General features: G+C 41.2%; 2 protein-coding genes across 9 annotated transcripts in view; one reads left to right on the top strand and one right to left on the bottom strand.

The window, feature by feature from the left end:
• ARNTL (aryl hydrocarbon receptor nuclear translocator like) overlaps nucleotides 1-756 on the top strand; it is a 67,731-nt gene extending 66,975 nt beyond the window's left edge. Inside the window, exon 19 of the mRNA XM_048487037.1 lies at nucleotides 102-756. Within this exon, the coding sequence (XP_048342994.1) occupies nucleotides 102-262 (161 nt within the window). The 3' untranslated portion in view covers nucleotides 263-756. The remainder of the gene's footprint in view (nucleotides 1-101) is intronic.
• Nucleotides 757-2,866: 2,110 nt separating this feature from the next.
• The window catches only part of BTBD10 (BTB domain containing 10), a 46,644-nt gene continuing 31,569 nt past the window's right edge, over nucleotides 2,867-17,941 (bottom strand). For all 8 annotated transcript variants that reach the window (XM_048487045.1, XM_048487040.1, XM_048487041.1 and 5 more), the window contains 7 exons: nucleotides 15,715-15,905; nucleotides 12,101-12,380; nucleotides 10,787-10,889; nucleotides 8,637-8,757; nucleotides 7,914-8,111; nucleotides 7,088-7,198; nucleotides 2,867-4,012 (listed from right to left, as the gene is read on the bottom strand). In XM_048487045.1, coding sequence (XP_048343002.1) covers nucleotides 3,699-4,012; nucleotides 7,088-7,198; nucleotides 7,914-8,111; nucleotides 8,637-8,757; nucleotides 10,787-10,889; nucleotides 12,101-12,380; nucleotides 15,715-15,868 — 1,281 coding nt within the window. In that variant the 5' untranslated portion in view covers nucleotides 15,869-15,905 and the 3' untranslated portion in view covers nucleotides 2,867-3,698. The remainder of the gene's footprint in view (nucleotides 4,013-7,087; nucleotides 7,199-7,913; nucleotides 8,112-8,636; nucleotides 8,758-10,786; nucleotides 10,890-12,100; nucleotides 12,381-15,714; nucleotides 15,906-17,941) is intronic.

Here is a 17,941-nt window from a genome sequence, read left to right on the forward strand (position 1 = left end):
ATAAATCTTTAAATTTGCATGATTGAATAGGTGCAGCAGCTCTCAAAAGTATCGAAAATTCAGTTCTTTTTATATCTTTAGCATTTCTGCTCTCTTTGCAGGAGAAAACTCTCATATAGGCATCGATATGATAGACAATGACCAAGGCTCCAGCAGCCCCAGCAATGATGAGGCAGCAATGGCAGTTATCATGAGTCTTCTGGAAGCTGATGCAGGTCTTGGGGGCCCTGTAGACTTTAGTGACTTGCCATGGCCCTTGTAAATACTGCCCAATACCTTTGACATCTGGATATATTCATTTGCATTATTGGTGGAGTTCTCCAATCTGTGAAGTTTGTTGAATTGCCTTGATGTTTTAATTTCATAAAAGCCATATCAAGAGAACAGTCATTCTTCTATGCGTAATTTCAGACCAAGTGGAGCTCAACCTGCTACAATGTTCCCACATCATTGATTTGGTTAGCCTGTGTATAGCTTGCACTAATTGTATATTTTGAATTCTGTTCTTGTGTTGACTTAAAAATCACTGTGCAAACCAAGCACTGGCATCACTGGTAGCTTTTTTTATGCAAAGTCATTTCAGCTGTATGGTGTGTTTTTACACTACAGAAGAGGTCCCATGTGGATAATGGATATTCTTATACTAATGTATCATAAAGCTGTTTCTTGTAAGATCCTTTACTATAAATATTGTTGAAGTGTAATGTATTAGACAGTTGAATATTTTTAAAATAAAATATTTTCCCTTGTTCTAAATTCTGATTTATGTGTGAGTGAAAGCTAGATACTGAACAAAGTTCAAAAATGAGATTGGAAATAGCAGCAAATGCAAAAAATCTAAACAAAAACCCATTCTGGGCAGTCAAGTCTAGATAAAATATTTATAATTACCTGTCAGGCACAGTTGCTATACACAGCTCATAGCTCCTGGCCCCCAGCAGTCTACTGCATCCGAAGGCTTCTGTGATAGTACCCTCACAAATGTCTAATTTCTTACACGGGGCAACAGTCATGAAATTGCTGCTGCCACAGTTCTGACCTTTCCTATTCCGCTGGTCCATCATCACTGAGTTGAACTCACTCGCTCAGTCTGCCTTACAGTTTCATAGGAAAACCACACACTCATGTGATTGATTCTCTTCAAAATAAGAGAAGACACATTCCACTGAGGAAAAAAGTTATCACATTCTGGAAGGATGACATGATCCCGTCCAGCTTTACAGACACAAGAGAAGAAGAGTTTTGCATTTATACACCATTTTTCTCTACTGTTAAGGAGACTCAAGGTGGCTTACAAGCTCCTTTCCCTTCCTCTCCCCACAACAGACACCTTGTGAGGTAGTTGGGGCTGAGAGAGTTCCAAAGAACTGTGATTAGCCCAAGGTCGCCCAGTAGGAATGTAGGAGTGCGGAAATACATCTGGTTAACCAGATAAGCCTTGCCACTAAGGTAGAGGAGTGGAGAATCAAACCTGGTTCTCCAGACTAGAATCCACCTGCTCTTAACCACTACACCACACTGGCTCTCAAGTGGAAAGGACATCTTTGGTCTGAACCATTGCTAAACAATGTTTGATTTTTCCCATCAAAAACACAGTTGTATAGCAGGTCCATATGACCCAGCCACCATGCCTGTCTTAGATCACTAAGCAGATATCACAATTGCTGCAATATTCAGCACCAGCCGTCCCAAGCTCACTTTGCAAATACAGCAGCAGCAATGCCATGCCTGGATTTTTTAAAATGTTGGTAATATGGAATTCACAAGTTTTTTCACAAAGGGATAGAATGAAGTTGGCTTGGAAGCTCCATCCTCTTTCCCAGTATGCTCAAATGATTGATGTCTGTAACAAGCAGAATGTAGGAGCATGGGATTTGGCAAAATATAAGTACTCTCTCTCTCTCTGTGTGAGAGAGGGGGCGGGGAGAGAGAGAGAGAGAAAAGTTTGGCAACAGATCATGAGCAGAAAATAGCACAGTGCAACATTTCATGTTATGTGACGGGATCTCACTTTATAGACCTTATTTCCAAGGTTTAATTTCTCCCTGCACTGATCAGAGATTGCTTTCTCTCTTCTGGCAATAGATGGCACACATTTAATCTAAGACAAGGCTGGGGACCACCTAATTCCATCTACATTCAGTTAATTTCTTCCAGAAGAGATAGAACGGTTAAAACTGTTCCAAATTCATTCATGCTTTTAGAGTGTTTATTAATCCTGGATAGATGGCCAATACAAGCAGAAAGCAAGCTGAGAAGAACCTACTTGTCTTCCTTGCTTATTACTGCACAGTAACTGATATTTGTCTCTTCACTTAATATTTCTCCACCTCATTTTGTGCCTTTGGATGATTTTTTGCACCTACTACAATCCTTGATAGTTTAGCATCTTGGTAACGCAGAAGCCCAGGGAAATGGAAACGTGTGCTGGATTTGCCTGTATACAAATACATTACAGACCTGTACAACACAGATGTCTAAAAATTTTGATGTATCAGCTTTTTAAATATAGTTACAGCAAATGGGCAGAACTGAGTGTGGCAATGTTTGGGAAGAGAAAATAAACCCCCAAAGTCTTATGCCTGAGTCAGTCCCAAATTTTTGCCTGTAGAAACAAAAATGTGTCATGACATAGACATGTCTCAGGACACAAACTTGTGAACTGGGAGTCTCTAAGTTCCATCTTCTCTGCTGTGAAAAAAGGACACAGCAGAGGAGCTGGAGACCTTCCTCCTCCTCCTCCTCACTTTCCCCTAGTAATCTCATTCATTCCCAGGGTTTGGTTTGACATAAGGTTCAAAATGCACAGTCATGAACACTCAATTATATTAAGAGTATATATAAAATATGTTTTCCACAGATAATATTAAAATAATGGAAATTTTTATTTGAATGAAAAACTTGAGTTTGCAATCAGCTAATAAATGCAGAGTGAACAGTTTGCATTTTCCTATTCCATGACACTTATGAAAAAAACCCCTCAGTAAATAAATATTTCTGTGAACAGATTTAAGGTAAGGCAAAATATTTAGATAAAGTCCCTAGCAGTTGCTCTTGACCCTTGAACATGGTTCACATCATACATGAAAAAAGCCTTTACTGGGGAAGTTCAAAAAAAGGTTGTTGAATTGCAGCCTCACAATCTATAAAACCCAAGTGGCAAGAATTAATTTTGTGCTCATTCATAAGAGAACAAAGTTAAGTAGATTCATCACTTCTATTCAGAACAAACTATGTACATTTAGCTGAATAGGAAGTCTGATAGAAGCACTCTGTTAGAGTCAACATTGTGCATGACTATAAAAATGGCTTTGAGAATTCTGTTTGTTCACCATTTATAAAGTGCCACTATTAATTTTAGGTTTGCCCACTGTGTAACAAAATACTGAATGAACAGTAGCTGCTGACACCTGCTATTTCTGAGAGAGCCTTGGGATGAGAACAGTCCACATATAAGTAACCAATACCACAAAACCTACTAGTAAACAAATGCAGGTATATACCCAAACCTCACAATGTTACTCCTGTACTCCTAAAAGCCATAATCTGATCCCACTTTGGTCTTTTGTTAAGTCCATACTGCAATATCCTAATACATTTTATGTTCATTACACAATGGAGGGAAGCTGGAATTGCAGTGCAGTATGAGCTCAATACAGATCTTCATCTTCATGCTTTTGTTCAAACAAGCAGCTGAATCAGAGTGGCAGGTTCTGTCCAGGATCCGGATCCACATCATTGCTGCCGGGCTGAGGATGGATGGGCAGAATATCCAGCTCGTCCACCTGGGGTGTCGGATGCATCACGACTAGCTGATCCTGAGGAATGTCTGCTGCAGCTGCTGCCAGATTGGTAATAGATTTACTTTTTACACACTGGAAATCAACATGCCGACTTTTCCCTTCCTCCTTCTCCCATGACATCCGTATGAAAGGTCTTTGGACATAATTGTAGATGACCTCTGGCCTCCCACCAGGCCGCTTCTTGACCTTTTCCTTATATGTGGGGTAACCTGAAAAAGTAAAAGAAATAGTCTAAGGTGATCTTAAATTTTTTGCCATCAACCATCCAAGAGAGAATATACTGTGTTTGCCTGAAAATAAGCCCTAGCATGATTTTTCAGTATTTATTTATTTATTTTTAAGATTTATATCCCACCCTTCCCGACAGGGCTCAGGGCGGCAAACAGCAGAATAAAAACATATAAAACAATACAATGCAATATAAACCAGTATAGACAAAACAGCAGCACCAGTTAAAACTACAAAAAAAAAAGGCAGAGCAATAATATAGAACAGATGGCGATAAAAACCCCATGACAGGCACTTCACGGTGGGTATCCAATGGACCATTCTTCTGGAGGTGGAGAACATCTTGTGTGGGACCTCCCAGAACAGTGTCCTCTTAATATGGGGAGGGGAGGGGGGTGTCCTCATTGTTCTTCCCAGTTGTGCTTTAAGACCTTCTTACCAAAGGAATTCTCAGCTGCTGCCCAGGTCTGCAGCTTGTAATGCTTGATGAATGAGGAGGGTGACGACCAAATCGCCGTTTTGCATATCTCCTCTACTGATGCATGATTCCCGAGTGCCACGTTTGTAGAAGCATTTCATATGGAATGTGTCGTAACTCCTGCAGGCACTGATACGTTGTTTGCCTTATGTGCCTCAATGATACAAGCCTTGAGTGTAGAGCTGATTGCTGCTTTAGACATTTGGCAACCCAGGTTTGGTGGTGCCACATTAATAAAGAGACTTTCTGTTTGCCTAATGTCCTGAGTTCTTACAATAAATGCCTTGAGGGCCCGTCGTACGTCCAGGTTGTGCCAAAGTCTTTCCCTGGGATGCGAAGACCCGAGGGCAGAAGGTAGGCAGCTCGATTTTCTGACTTAGGTGAAATGAGGAGCTGGCCGTAGGCTTAAATATAGGATCAGTCCGTAGTACAACTCTGGTTCATGAACTGCAGGTTCAATATGGCTCTCTAGTCCCTGTTCTTTTTGGGCACTGTGAGGAAGTGTGAATAGACACCGCAGAACTTCTCTAGTGTTGGCGCTGGTTCTATTGCCGCTATTTCCAAGAGATGATCGATTGCTGAGGCGGTTCTGCTTACCTTGTCTGGTTATGAGCTCAGCGGGGATAGGATGAAGTGTGGCCTAGGGAGATGGGAAAATTCTATGGTGTATCTGTTGGAGAATACCTCCTTGGTCCAGCCATCTACATTTTGCTACCTATCCAATGACCTTGGAAGTGAAAAAGGCGACCTCCAACCGGGAGCGACCCCGAGTCATGCACTGGGGTTTTTGTCTACCCTGAGGAACTTGTTGGGTTTCCCTGAGGGATGAAAATTTCCTCATCTACGAAAAGGCTCCTGTGGTTGCCATGTCAGTCTTCTGCCATCCTGGGATGTACAAGGAAGGACCCTGTGCATTCTACAGACAGGTCTGGAAGATGTTTGCTGGCGGTTGGATCTGATGAATCTGGTTCAGGATTTCTTCTTAGCCTTGGTTTCTACTAGAACAGTGGTGGCAAACCTTTGGCACTCCAGATGTTATGCACTACAATCCCCATCAGCCCCTGCTAGCATGGCCAATTGGCCATGCTGGCAGGAACTGATGGGAATTGTAGTCCATAACTTCTGGAGTTCCAAAGGTTCGCCACCACGGTACTAGTATCTGCTCCAACTCCTTACTGAACAGCATGTTCCCCTGAAATGCATACCCCTATCACCACTACCTTAGAATGTGCGTCCACCTGCCATGCCCGGAGCCAGGCATTTCTTCTAGCTGCTACTGCTGCGGCCATGGTGCAGGCAGTCAAAGATAGCATCAGCAAGGAATGACATTCCTATCTGGACCCATTCTATCTCCTCTCTAATGCCCTGCTCCTCAGCGGGTAGCATTTTCAAGATACGTCTAAGCCAGACGTAGCTCTGGCCATTGTGGAGTAATGAGCCAGTTCCTTAATGGCTGCCAGGTCCCTGGGAGAAAAACCCTGCCAATCCATGGGGGTGCTTCCAAGTAAGCTGGGTTGGGGATTGGAGCCCGAGTGTTCCCCTCTCCCCCCGCCCCCCGGGTCCATCTGGATCTTGCCTGCTGGAGCAATCAAGGTCCGTCCCTTCTACTGGGTTGCAATGAAGCGGGATGCTCTCTGCAACCGAGCTCCATGAAGCAGGGTGCTCAGGAACAGCCACCTTACGTTGCTCCTCCATGCGCCTCTTTTTGAGTTCCAGAGCCTTCTTTCCCAGCCTTGGGTCAGCCTGGTGGCTTCCCAGGTGGGACCCATTGCCCACCTTTGGGTCAACCTGGTGGCATCCTGACAGGTGTTCCTTCTCTCCACAGGCTGCAGCTTGAGTTCCTTCTGCTGTCGTTTTTGTGAAAACTTCTCTCTCCGGCGAAAAGGTGCGAGCCACCATCTCGGAGTTTGAAAAAGGCAGGAATTTTCTTTCAGCCCCAACTGACTCTCTCTCTCTCCCCAACCCTGACTGACTGGGGGGGGGGAACTGAAGGGGCAAGGAGGACTAAACAGCTGGCAATCACACAACTAATGCACAAGCTAAGGAGTCACTCAAAGTCTATGCTCCTCCTTCAGAGGCAGGAAAAATAGTGTGGCAAAATAGAGTCGAAGGACAGGAAGTGAGAAAAGCTAGTTCCTGCCTCCCTGAGAAAGGGGTGTGAAATCACCCACACAAGATGTCCTCCGCTTCCAGGAGAAAGGCAGCATAAGGCTATACAGCCCCATAAAGGCTTCTTGGTGGCAAGAAAGCTTTTTCTCTTTGTAAGTCTCACCATGCCACCAGGATGTCTCTCTGGGAGTGGCAGGGCACCACAGATGCGGCACCATGGCTGAATGCCTGACCATTTGGATGGAGTTGCTTGCCACGTACTAGTCCCAGAAAGAACCTTCTGGATAAACATCCACACAAAAGATCAGGCTTTGTTGCTCCCAAAGAAATTTATTGTAATGAATTGAGCTTTTCATAATAATTGTTCACATGGATAAAAATTTTCCACATCACCCCTTGTTTCAGTTGTGCAGAGGAAGAACACAATTTCCCAGGAGCTTGGTTCGAGAAGCAAATCTAAATTCCTTACCTTCTATACCTAATCGGATCTTCTTAAGACCCCTTTCCTTCAGGACTGATTTGGCGACATCTCTGTTTTCGATGTATTTGAAAAATCTGTACAACTTTGTACTATAAATAACTGGAAAAGAATACATTTATTGAGTATGTGTACTCTAGCCTTTAATCCTGTTTCCACAAGAAAAATTATCAACAAAACGTTCAGCATAAGACATAAAATGCTTGCTGTGTTGCATATCAGCGAATTAGAAGAATCTCTCTTATATCCATCCAGTGTTTTAAAAATAGCACACAAATATAAATGATAATTTGAACTGTGAAAAGCTTTGTTATCACACTTCCTTCCATTTTCTTTGAACCCTCATACTTTGTGTTAACTGGTCAGAGCAAAATAAAGAGCATTTAAATCACTGATTAATTATTAATTGCATAGAATCTGGAAAGTATTCTTGATGTCCCCCTTCAAGGACTGAAATCTTCCCAACTTTTTCACTGTTGATTGTACAGAACCACCGAAGTACTCTACAATTTAAATTAATCTTCTAAATTAGCTGACAGAATTTAGAAAAAGACTGAATCAATGGCTTAAATATAAAAGTTAAAAGGGATCAAAGAAATTATGAAAGCGTAAAATCTTTAGCTCAAGATTTTCTATACAGAACAGGATTCTTACACGTTCAGAATCCACCCACATAATTCAACTAGTATTCCATTGTGGAAGTAATTGCTTATTAGCAACTTTGCAGTAGCTTTTTAAAAACGAAAATGAACGCCGTTTGTAGCGATATCCATGGAAAGTACCCCAAATTCATTTTCAAGAGTATTAGTTAACTTACTTTGTGAATATTCCTCTCCCATTTGTGGAGGGTACTCTTCATCCCAATCAACCACATCGTCATCAGTGAGAACTACAATATGACATTCTCTTTCTCCACTTTGAGCACTGGCTACCATCAAAGGGAGTATCATTTCTTCAAGATAAAATTCAAACTGTTTCCGAGCACCATCATTTGATAATTCATGCATAAGAGCACCTGAAATCATAGGCATCAACTCATTATTATAGAAAGCTTGAGAAAGGAGAGAATATCCTTGGAAGCATTGTGTGGAAGCCTAAGGAGCTGACTGCTCAAGAAATCACCCATTTCTTCAAATAAATATAGGGAAGCAAGAATCAAGCCCGGTGTCAAGACAGACACAGAAAATCACTTTGAAAGGCTTTACTATTCTTTTACTCATTGGTCTGTATTGCAGCATAGGTGCTGCTGTAGGAGAAAAGGAGGAATATGATTACTGAAATTTTTCTCATTTAAAAAATCAAATGTACATATGTGGGCATATTAAAAATTCACAAGGAACTTCACACAATGTAAAAATGAAAGCTAACTAGCTCATGACTGAAATAAGTACTTGTTAGATCACAGCTTATAAAGCTTTACAATTATTTTTCACAGGTATTTTAAACCCTAATAAAAAGGTAATGTATTGCATGTATTTTAGTTACAGATAAATATTTTAAGTATGTGAACATATAACATCAATTGATGCACAATACTTACTGAGATCTCTACATTTGATAGTACTATAATCAAAAGAAATACAGAGATAGTCGCAAGCTTCTCTTAGTTCAGGAATTGATATTCCATCTGGACAACGTATCACCCCAGTTTTGTAGTAATCCTAAAAAATAAATAAATAACAGAAATGGTGATAAGTTACGACGATAAAACTGGGGAAACCACTTCTATCCTGTATTGAGTGCATTTTTAGTTTTCCAAATCCTAATATTGGCCTGTGGCTTAGCAACAAAACTAGAGGTCAAATCCTATAATCATTTCCACCACAGCAAATCCATCTTGCGTTACAATATGCATCTTCCACCAGAGCAAGGCACCCTGCACCAGCAGAAGGCTTCACTGCTAGCAAGATGTATTCACTGCACCCAACCCCATGTTACTATTACACCTGCATATGGTCCTCTCTTTGGAAAACATCCAGTAATTTAAGCCAATCCAGGATGTAGTAGCCCTCTCCTGTGACTACTGGCTATGCTGACTACACTAGATATTTAGCGTCAAGAGTAATGCAAAGAGTTGTAGTCAGCTTACAAGACCTAAATTTCTGTGGCCTGTGTACCTTTGTGGGTAACCCACATGAGCTGTCTGCCATCAAGATGAGGATTTTGAGTCATTTTAAAACATCGACTGTGTTTAAATGAAATTTCACCATTAGTTAACCTCTTTGATAATTCTTGTTTCTCACATAAATAAAACAGCATATAGTAGCAGTCAACTTTGTACACCCAGGACTCACAATTAAACCCTATGCTCTAGTACAGGGCTCCTGTTTTAAGGTCTCTCCCTATTCAATGTGCGTGCCCCTCTTCCTTTCTCAGATTCTCTTCTTTGGCTCTCTCTGGCCATACATACTACTATAGTTTTCACACAGCAAATGGTTTCATTGTGGAACTCACTGCCACATTATTGGAAAATTTGGGGGAAATAGCGATAGCTTAACAAGATTTTATCCACAAAATAGTTTGCAAAAGTCTCACAGGATTAGCCAGAATGCAAGCATTTTGAAAGTCCCCAGAAAGAGGCATGAGAGATCTAATCAACCTAAATAACTGAGCTTGGAGAGTCCTATCAGATGCAATGTAGGCCAAGTAAAAGGCTTTCTTCATGACCTTCATGACCTCATAGTTGCTTTATAAGATGTTCCTGTAGCTTCATTGTGAGCACACCACCAAGCTCACTCTAGATGTTTATGTTCTTGTTTTTTCCACCCTTAGTCCCACAGTATGCCATGGGGTTAATATGGAATGAAGGCAAGGAGAAATCCCAGAGCAATTTCACTGATGGCTTCAGAAAGCTGGCAGTGCCAGTCATCCGGCAGTGGATCTAATGAACCATTAGAAGGTATCAGATCCTGCAGTGCATTCTGGAAACCAACTGGATGCCTAAGTCTCTGCAGGTAAGCAGAAATCTTATTATTTATCTATAGTGGCAGACAGGCTTTCTGCAGAAATTCTGATCACGCTTGCTGTATTTCCCACACAAGAGACAGCCACAAGAGCACTGAGTTCACTCTAGGATACTGACAACTCATGCAGGGCAACAATGAGATCCAATAGGCCTGACCAGTACTACTCCCCACCCACTCATGAACTATGTGCACTTCAGAACGCTTGCCAGGAAACTGTGCCATGAGCTTTCTGGGAGCCAATGCAATACAAGAAGTTAGAAAACCGCTGTCCTGGAGTCAGTGCTCTCAACACTGGGATATGGAACAAAATACTTTGAAAGAAGTTATTTCAATTGCTACATTGTCTCACAAAAGGCACATAAAAATAAGCTCGTACATAGGATCTTTATCATTAAAATCAACCAAACAAATTTTAAAATAAATACAATATTTTATATCCCGTGTATTTCACTAAGCCCTCTGCATACACAGATGGAACCGTAACTGAACTATAAAAGAATTTCCCAATTACAGAAAAGGTCATTCAATTTATATAAGAATGAAACCGAGGGATGCCATCCACAACAAAGCACTGCCCTGCAGAAAAATCCTCATTTAGACTCCATTACGAACCTGCAGAGACTCAGAAAATGATGAGAACAATGTTCAGCCCACAAAAAATTAAAAACCTCTCATGTATACTGAATTGTGAACTCAGTGGAAACTGCATGTAATATTATCTCACCAGAATAGCACGAAACACAGTGGAGCCAATTCCTTCAGCCACTTCATACTCTCCTTTCTCATTGGGCCGTGTGAAATTATGCTCTCTTCCTGATCCAAACATCCTATATAAAAAATTAGGTGCATATGATAACATTTCAGTTAGCAAACTGGATCTGTGAAGAAAATGGATAAGTCTTTCACCCTCCTTTGGAACTTTAAATCCATCTATTTAGAAAGAATTTGTGCATCTCTACTAATAAATGGAAATATTTCCAAGCAGACTGTGCAGGAGAATTAACTGAACTCTCCTAGGACATAATCATTTTGATCTACAACAAATTCCACAGATGGATTCATGCCTTCAGTTAAATTACTGATATCTTCTAACAATACAAACACTTTGCTTCTTTCCTTAGTCTGATTGTTTCCAACCTTGCTAAGAATTTCCATTAAATTATCTTAAAAGCTATCTTGTAGTGCAGCAAGAGAAAAATCATGTAATCTCTTTCATTAGGATCTAGCAACAAGGTTTTCTGGCTCTTCATCAGGCTGTTACAACATTTTTAAAAATGAAAGTCAGAGAATAGACATTTCAGCTTATGATTTCCAGACCTGATCTTGCTATCATCCTAATAAAACTATAGTTCAAATGTCTCACAAATGTAGGCCAAGACAGAGACCTCTTGAAGACTGAGAGCTGAAGGAAGCACTTAATGGCCTTTATATTGATGATGCAAGAGATAAACTGCCGATATAAAAGTCAATGGAAGCCAAACTGGGTACATGTGTTATGGGGAAAACACATAAATACAGTGTTTTCCCAGGCTTGCTGAAGAGTAACGTAAAGCAGTAGGTACATGTGATGCACTATCTGTATCCCCACTACCAAACACTACCCAAGAGTAAATCTGGCAATTCAGTATAAAACTATAGTATCATGGGTAGTATACTCAAATTGACACTGGCAGAAGCATACATTAAAATATAACTGGGGAAGAGAAACAGTCAAAAGCGGGTTTTCCTCTAAATAAACTGAACCAACGGCATACTTGTTTAGGATTTAAAAAACAGGTAACTAATTTCCATTAATCAGAAACAAAAACTATCTTAAAAGACTAACAGCACAATTTTAACAGCCATTAGTAGAATTCTGTGTAGGACCTGTCCCTGGAAAATGGGCTAAAATGTCTGACAGGATACAAGGTTCACAATATTGTTATCATAGCAAAGGGATGTTTTTAAGTAGAACAAAAGAAAAACATATGAAACTGAAAACATCGGTCCTTAAACAGTGATTGAGAGAGTCTTCAAACTATGCAAAAACCATGCTGACCTGCCCAACATTGTATTTGGCTGTGCAGTAAATACAGAAGGATCTACAACAAATCGAGTGTTGTCCACTATCAGAGTTACTCTCTCTGAGGTCCTTATGTTCCGAGCTCCCTCTTTGGCATTTTCATACACAAAAACCATTTCTCCAGCATTCTTGCAATTCCCATCTGAGCTTGACTGGCTACTGTTTCTACTGCTGTTCCCAAGACTACAACTGGAACCATTTGGAGAGGTTTTCTGAGGACGAGGGCTACTTGGCCGAGATGAACTGTGATCTTTCTCTGCAACGAAAGAAAGGTTTTACATGTTACTGTATTATTAAGAATAGAATAAAATGGGTGTCACTGTGCTAAGCCAGATGGACCCAAGGATTTCACAGTACTAATGGGTTTGATATGGTGGCAGCAAATGCTCAATATATGTCCTTGTGGAGAGGAGGAAACCATCCCTATATTGCCAGTGATGGCTTGGAAGTGGGATACTGCAGCCTGAACAGTGGTAGATGTTTCTGTGCACCACTTCTACAGACTAGAAACACAGACATCAGTAGACACTACTACTGTCACAGATGAGGATCTTCCACTATTAGCTGGATGATCTCTACTGCTGTCCCAAACTCTCTGTAATCACCTCAGCACAGAGAACCGTTTCCCCTCTGGTGCTAGGGAATTGCTAAGTAACATTCACTATCTCAATGAGAGCATCTTATTGTATACCTTTTTAAATAGCATGAAAACGGTCCATTGGTACTTACCCTGAAGGGCCTTTCTCCTGGTAGGCCGGAGGGCATCTCACTGGGTAGTTCTCTTCCTTTATTCAGGAGGCAGGAACTTCACTCATTTCCTCTTGGCTTGGGCCACTTCCTCCCAGTTGCCAGTACCAGAATGACCACACAGTACAAACACATACTCATACAATAACTATATTAATATTTTAACATTCTGAATCAACCCGAGAATCCAAAAACTTTTCTTGAAAAAGCACTGACTTAAAACCGTCCTGGAGAAACTTCAAGATGTCACCTATTTGAGGAATCTCTGGATCTGGGTCCTTTTGATTACACCAGTTGACAAAAACCTTCCAGGTGTAACTGTAGATGCAGTTAATGGATCCTCAACTGGAAGCTAAAAGTGTTGTTACGACGTCCTCTGAATAACCCTTGGCTTTCAGTTTTGACTGCTCAAGAGCCAGGCAGTCAGCTGTAGGTGTTCTGGTTCTGGATGCCAAATTGGGCCTTGTAACAATAGGTCTGGACTGTTCTGCAGGTGAAATGGTTCCTCCTGGGCCAGCTCTCTGATGGTGGAGAACCATGGCCTCCTGGGCCAGAAGGGTGCAACTAGGATCAGTGTGTTCTGTTCTCTCAGAAGTCCCTAACATTTCCTTCCCCATCCTTAGAAACCAGGTTTCTCAACTGTAAATTGACTACTGGGGCATCTACCATGGGGATCTGCAGTAGACTATGAACATAACCCGGCACTGGGTAAAATCTCTTGCTAGCTGGGGGAACTGCTTTACTGCCATTCCCTTTTGATTTTCTTTTCAAAAGACTCTGGTATTGGAAAAAAATTTCAAAGGGTCCCCTGCCTCAGGAAAGTAACGTTGGTTCCCTTTGGGGTAGCCTTTAGTAGGTTTTCCCTGGGTTTGACCTGTTGGGTCTTCAGCGTCAGCAGGATCATGAAGATCCAAAGCTGATATTGTTTTTGTCATGAGTAATGATAGGTCCTCAGCTTTAAAGAATCTGGGGGCATGATCAGTCTCTTCCATGAGGATTTCCTCAGAATCAGAAAACTGAGTTGCATCATCTATGCACTTGCCCTCACTCGGGTCTTCCTCCTCCATGGAAGTATGTGAGGAATGATGATCTCCCCTGTGAGCCATTACTGGAGGAACAGTGGACTGATTACTATGGGGAATCTGTCCCTGTTGGGACATGGAAAATTCTGGCCTGATAGACTGGGTGAGAAATTGTGCAAACTCAAAAAGGGAAATACTGCTCCAAACATTGAAATCACTTGAAAGTAACATAGAATTAATTGGGGGGGGGGGGGAATTGAGACCCTTTACCCCTGCCCCTAGCCTGAACAGTATCAGAAGGATCTTGCCTGTTTTCCACCATTGGAATTGTAATGTGGGTGGCTGCGTCTTCCAGCGCAGCGCTGGTTCTGCGGTGTTCTTTCTGCTTGCGAGGTGGAGGGGGGGGACTTCTTGCGCTTTGAACTATTTTTGGCTCCCTTCTTGGTTTGCTTTTGCTTTCCAGCAATGCTCGCTGACCCTGGAAGGGTCAGGTGATTGTTTGCCCCCTCTCCTGGGTCTTCCTGGACTGCTTCCTGGGTGAGGAAGCCCTGGCCATTCTGGCCCTTGTGGCCTCCACAGAGAACCAGGCGAATGTCTCCCTGGCGGGAGAAAAAGACCTATCGGCCATTTTGTCTGCTTTTGGCCCCAAAAGCTGTTTAAAATGGCGCCTGCAGCTTTCTTGGCCGTTCCGCAGCCTCCCTTGATCTCCGCAGACACACAGACCACAAAAAAGCACGCAATCGGGAAGACCACAACGCAAACAACCGCAGACTAATAAGAACAAAAACCACAAGAGGGAAAAAGACGAAAACGCACTCACTCGTCACTCAAGCACTCAGCCATGGAACGATTAAGAAGTCGTGCTCTTCTGTTAAAGGCAGGAACAATACTGGCAACCAGGAGGAAGTGACCCAAGCCAAGAGGAAGTGAGGGGAAAAATCAGTGAAGTTCCTGCCTCCTGAATAGAGAACTACCCAGCGAGATGTCCTCCACCTCCAGGAGAACTATAGTCAGTTCACTAGCAAACCACTGGAAAGCTTCTAAAAGTTGGTTCAAAAATATCAACTCTGAGGGTTTGTTTTTAATTACCACATTCTCTGGAAGCAACACAAGTATATTCATTTAAAAAAAATACTTAACAGTTACCTTTTTGCAAGAGGTATGTGCTATTTGATTTAATCTGTTACTATCTTCTGGTATCAAGTTATGGCCACAAGAGTGTTCAATTCAACATTAGGCAAGATAACCATAGTATATGACAGGAGAAAGTGTTGAAAGAAAAGTACTGAGTTGACTGGAACCACACTGTATGTTATAATCTGACATATGTGACCTGGCAGCACACCTACTCCTTCATAAAGGAAGATATATATGTGGAGGCATCTTCCATGATTCTACTAAAGTATTCTAGAGACTGATTCATCATACACTTTATCAGCAAAAATCCCAGTGGGTTGCTGTCCTATAAGGCTGCATGCCCACAGAAGGGCTCCAGTTCTAGAAACACAAGCCTATTTGCCATTCAGAAGCCCCCTAAAAGCAAACTACATTGCATCACAAACACAGGAAAAAAATAATAAGGTTTTTCACATCGGCCTTTAAGCTTCTCAAGGGGAATTTATGTTGACTTCTGATGGTTCTTACACAACAGAAAGTGAAGCAGTATTTGTAATGTCACTTTAGTCAACACAATACAGCATCATAAGCGTCATCTATGAAACACATAACATTTACTAAACATATAAGGAATGTTTGCCTCATCTAAAAGGTACTAAAAGGTACAAGACCATATTTCTAAGGCAAAACTCTCTCAGTACATACCTCCCTGATGTTGTCTTGTTGGTGAAGTGACATTTCTGATACATGGAGTGAGCTGAGACTCCAGTCTCTCATGTGATGAGTCACGTGATCGGTCACTTGATCGACGTCTGTCTCGTGACCTTTCGTGTCCACCACTAGCACCATGGAGACTCATTCTGCTGCAATCTCCTTTAGCAATGCGAGGAGAAGTACTAGAAAGATAGAAAAAATAAGGTCACATTCTGATCCATATTTAAGCACCAATCAAACTTATTCCAATATACAGTGGTACGTGAATTATTAATACTTTAGTCCAATTTTGTAGGATAAGCATCTTTTCCAAACAAAGTAACATTCCATTATCAATTGCTGCATCTGAATATCAGTTTAGAGAGAAACATACTGACTAAGGAAAAGTTTATTTTTAGTGGCAAGATTATTATGTTGCTACGATCTTTAAAACTTACAATAACATGTTCAAATAAAATTCTGAAGCACATCCACTTTTATCAAGGCACGTAAACAAAGTGTTCAGTGTTTATAACACATTAAGATATGAAATGTTTGTTATTAAAACATGCCTTTCTAGGCCATTGGCTAAATACAATAAAATTTACTACTACTTCTAAAACATGCCAGCTTTAATTCAGTTAGCTAAGGGAAGTTCAAGATTTTTGAGACTTAGTTTTTAAAAAAAACCTTCCCCAACATTTTTCTCTATTGTTTGGCACTAAAATGCTACAATACTATACCAAAGAAAACAGAAAATACACTTCTAAACTGAAGTCAAAACTGAACCATTACAAATAAGGAGCTCACCAGCTTTTTCAAAGTGAAAAGATAGTCAAAACTGAAGTGTTACAATGACTATATAGAACTGTGCAGATGCAAAACTTCAAATAAGTCAGTGTGGCTTCATCCAGCAAACAAAATGCACCAGGAAAGGTAATAGCAAAATGCACTTTACCCTTCCCTTCAAGTGCCTTGGCATCTGGCATATACAAGTGCTAAAGAGCTCAAGATTCACTGCTCTCCTAGCTCCATTCTCAGTTGCAGCAATTGTGACATCAGTAACAGACCCAACAATCCCTCCAAGCTTATTTGCATGCCTGGACATTATGTACTAGGACTATTTCAAAAAACTTCATAAGCAGGTGCCATTCATACCTTAATATGCTGACCTGTAATTTGTTTCTTCCTCTTGCAAACATTTTTCTTCCCAAAAGATCAACAGTCAGTAAACACAGAACACAATACTCCCTTCCCAACCCTGCCCTTATTTTCAAACCAGATATGGCAGTTGCATGAAGTTTCTGAAGAGGTCCCAATCAATATTAGTATAATTCAAGGCCTAAAAAAAGAAAGCCCCTTCATATTAAGCTAACACCATGAACTTCACTTCCTGATTGTCAGTAAATTAGTCAGATGCACTGAAGTTATGAAAAAGCTCTCTTCCTATAAAGAAGGAAACTACTCAAATATTGTACTAGATACAAACATACGAATTTAAACACTAATTGAATCAGGTATTTATATAAATGTGTGTTACTTTAAGCACAGCGTGTTTTGGATATTCTAAATACAACTGACAGTTTTCCAGGAAAGGAAAAGAAAGATTAAGGAACAGGCCCATCTCTTCCCCTCCCACCCTAGCCTGTCAGTAAATTGATCTGCTTGATATTCCTACACATCCCTGTTCCCACAGGTTCATTCTTTAATATGTGAAACAGAAAAAGGGATGACCAGAGATGACATGGGATACCCTTTTAGCAAGACCAAGGAACTTTAATTGTAGGCAATGAACCCAAATAAAATGATTTTTAAGAGGCAGCAACTAGGACACTGTGTAACCCCTACCTAAAGGCTTGTCTTGTGATTGTATGAGTTCACCACAAATCCAAACTAACAGGATGGCCAGCATAACCGGCAACATATTTAGCAAATTTTCAAAATGCCAAACTATCAGCTAGGGCAGTAATACTTAGCAGCTCAGAAGACACCTGTGGCTCTTCTGAGCACTATGTTCCAGGAAAGTGAGAGAGGCCACTGTCCAGCTGGGCTTGTGTTTGGCAGAGGGTCTCCACCTTCAAACAGATGTCACCAGAGGAATGGGTATGTGGCAAGCCTCCTTAAGCCGTAGGCATCATGCAAGGGAAGTAAATGTGGCTGTTTTGGTTGATGACAATTGAGAATGCAGTTCTCTGTGAGTCGTGGAGTAAATACCACTGAGATAGAGTAATCAAGGATC

Source organism: Sphaerodactylus townsendi, linkage group LG02 (genome assembly GCF_021028975.2).
Source record: "Sphaerodactylus townsendi isolate TG3544 linkage group LG02, MPM_Stown_v2.3, whole genome shotgun sequence".
In the NCBI taxonomy this organism is placed as follows: Eukaryota; Metazoa; Chordata; class Lepidosauria; order Squamata; family Sphaerodactylidae; genus Sphaerodactylus; species Sphaerodactylus townsendi.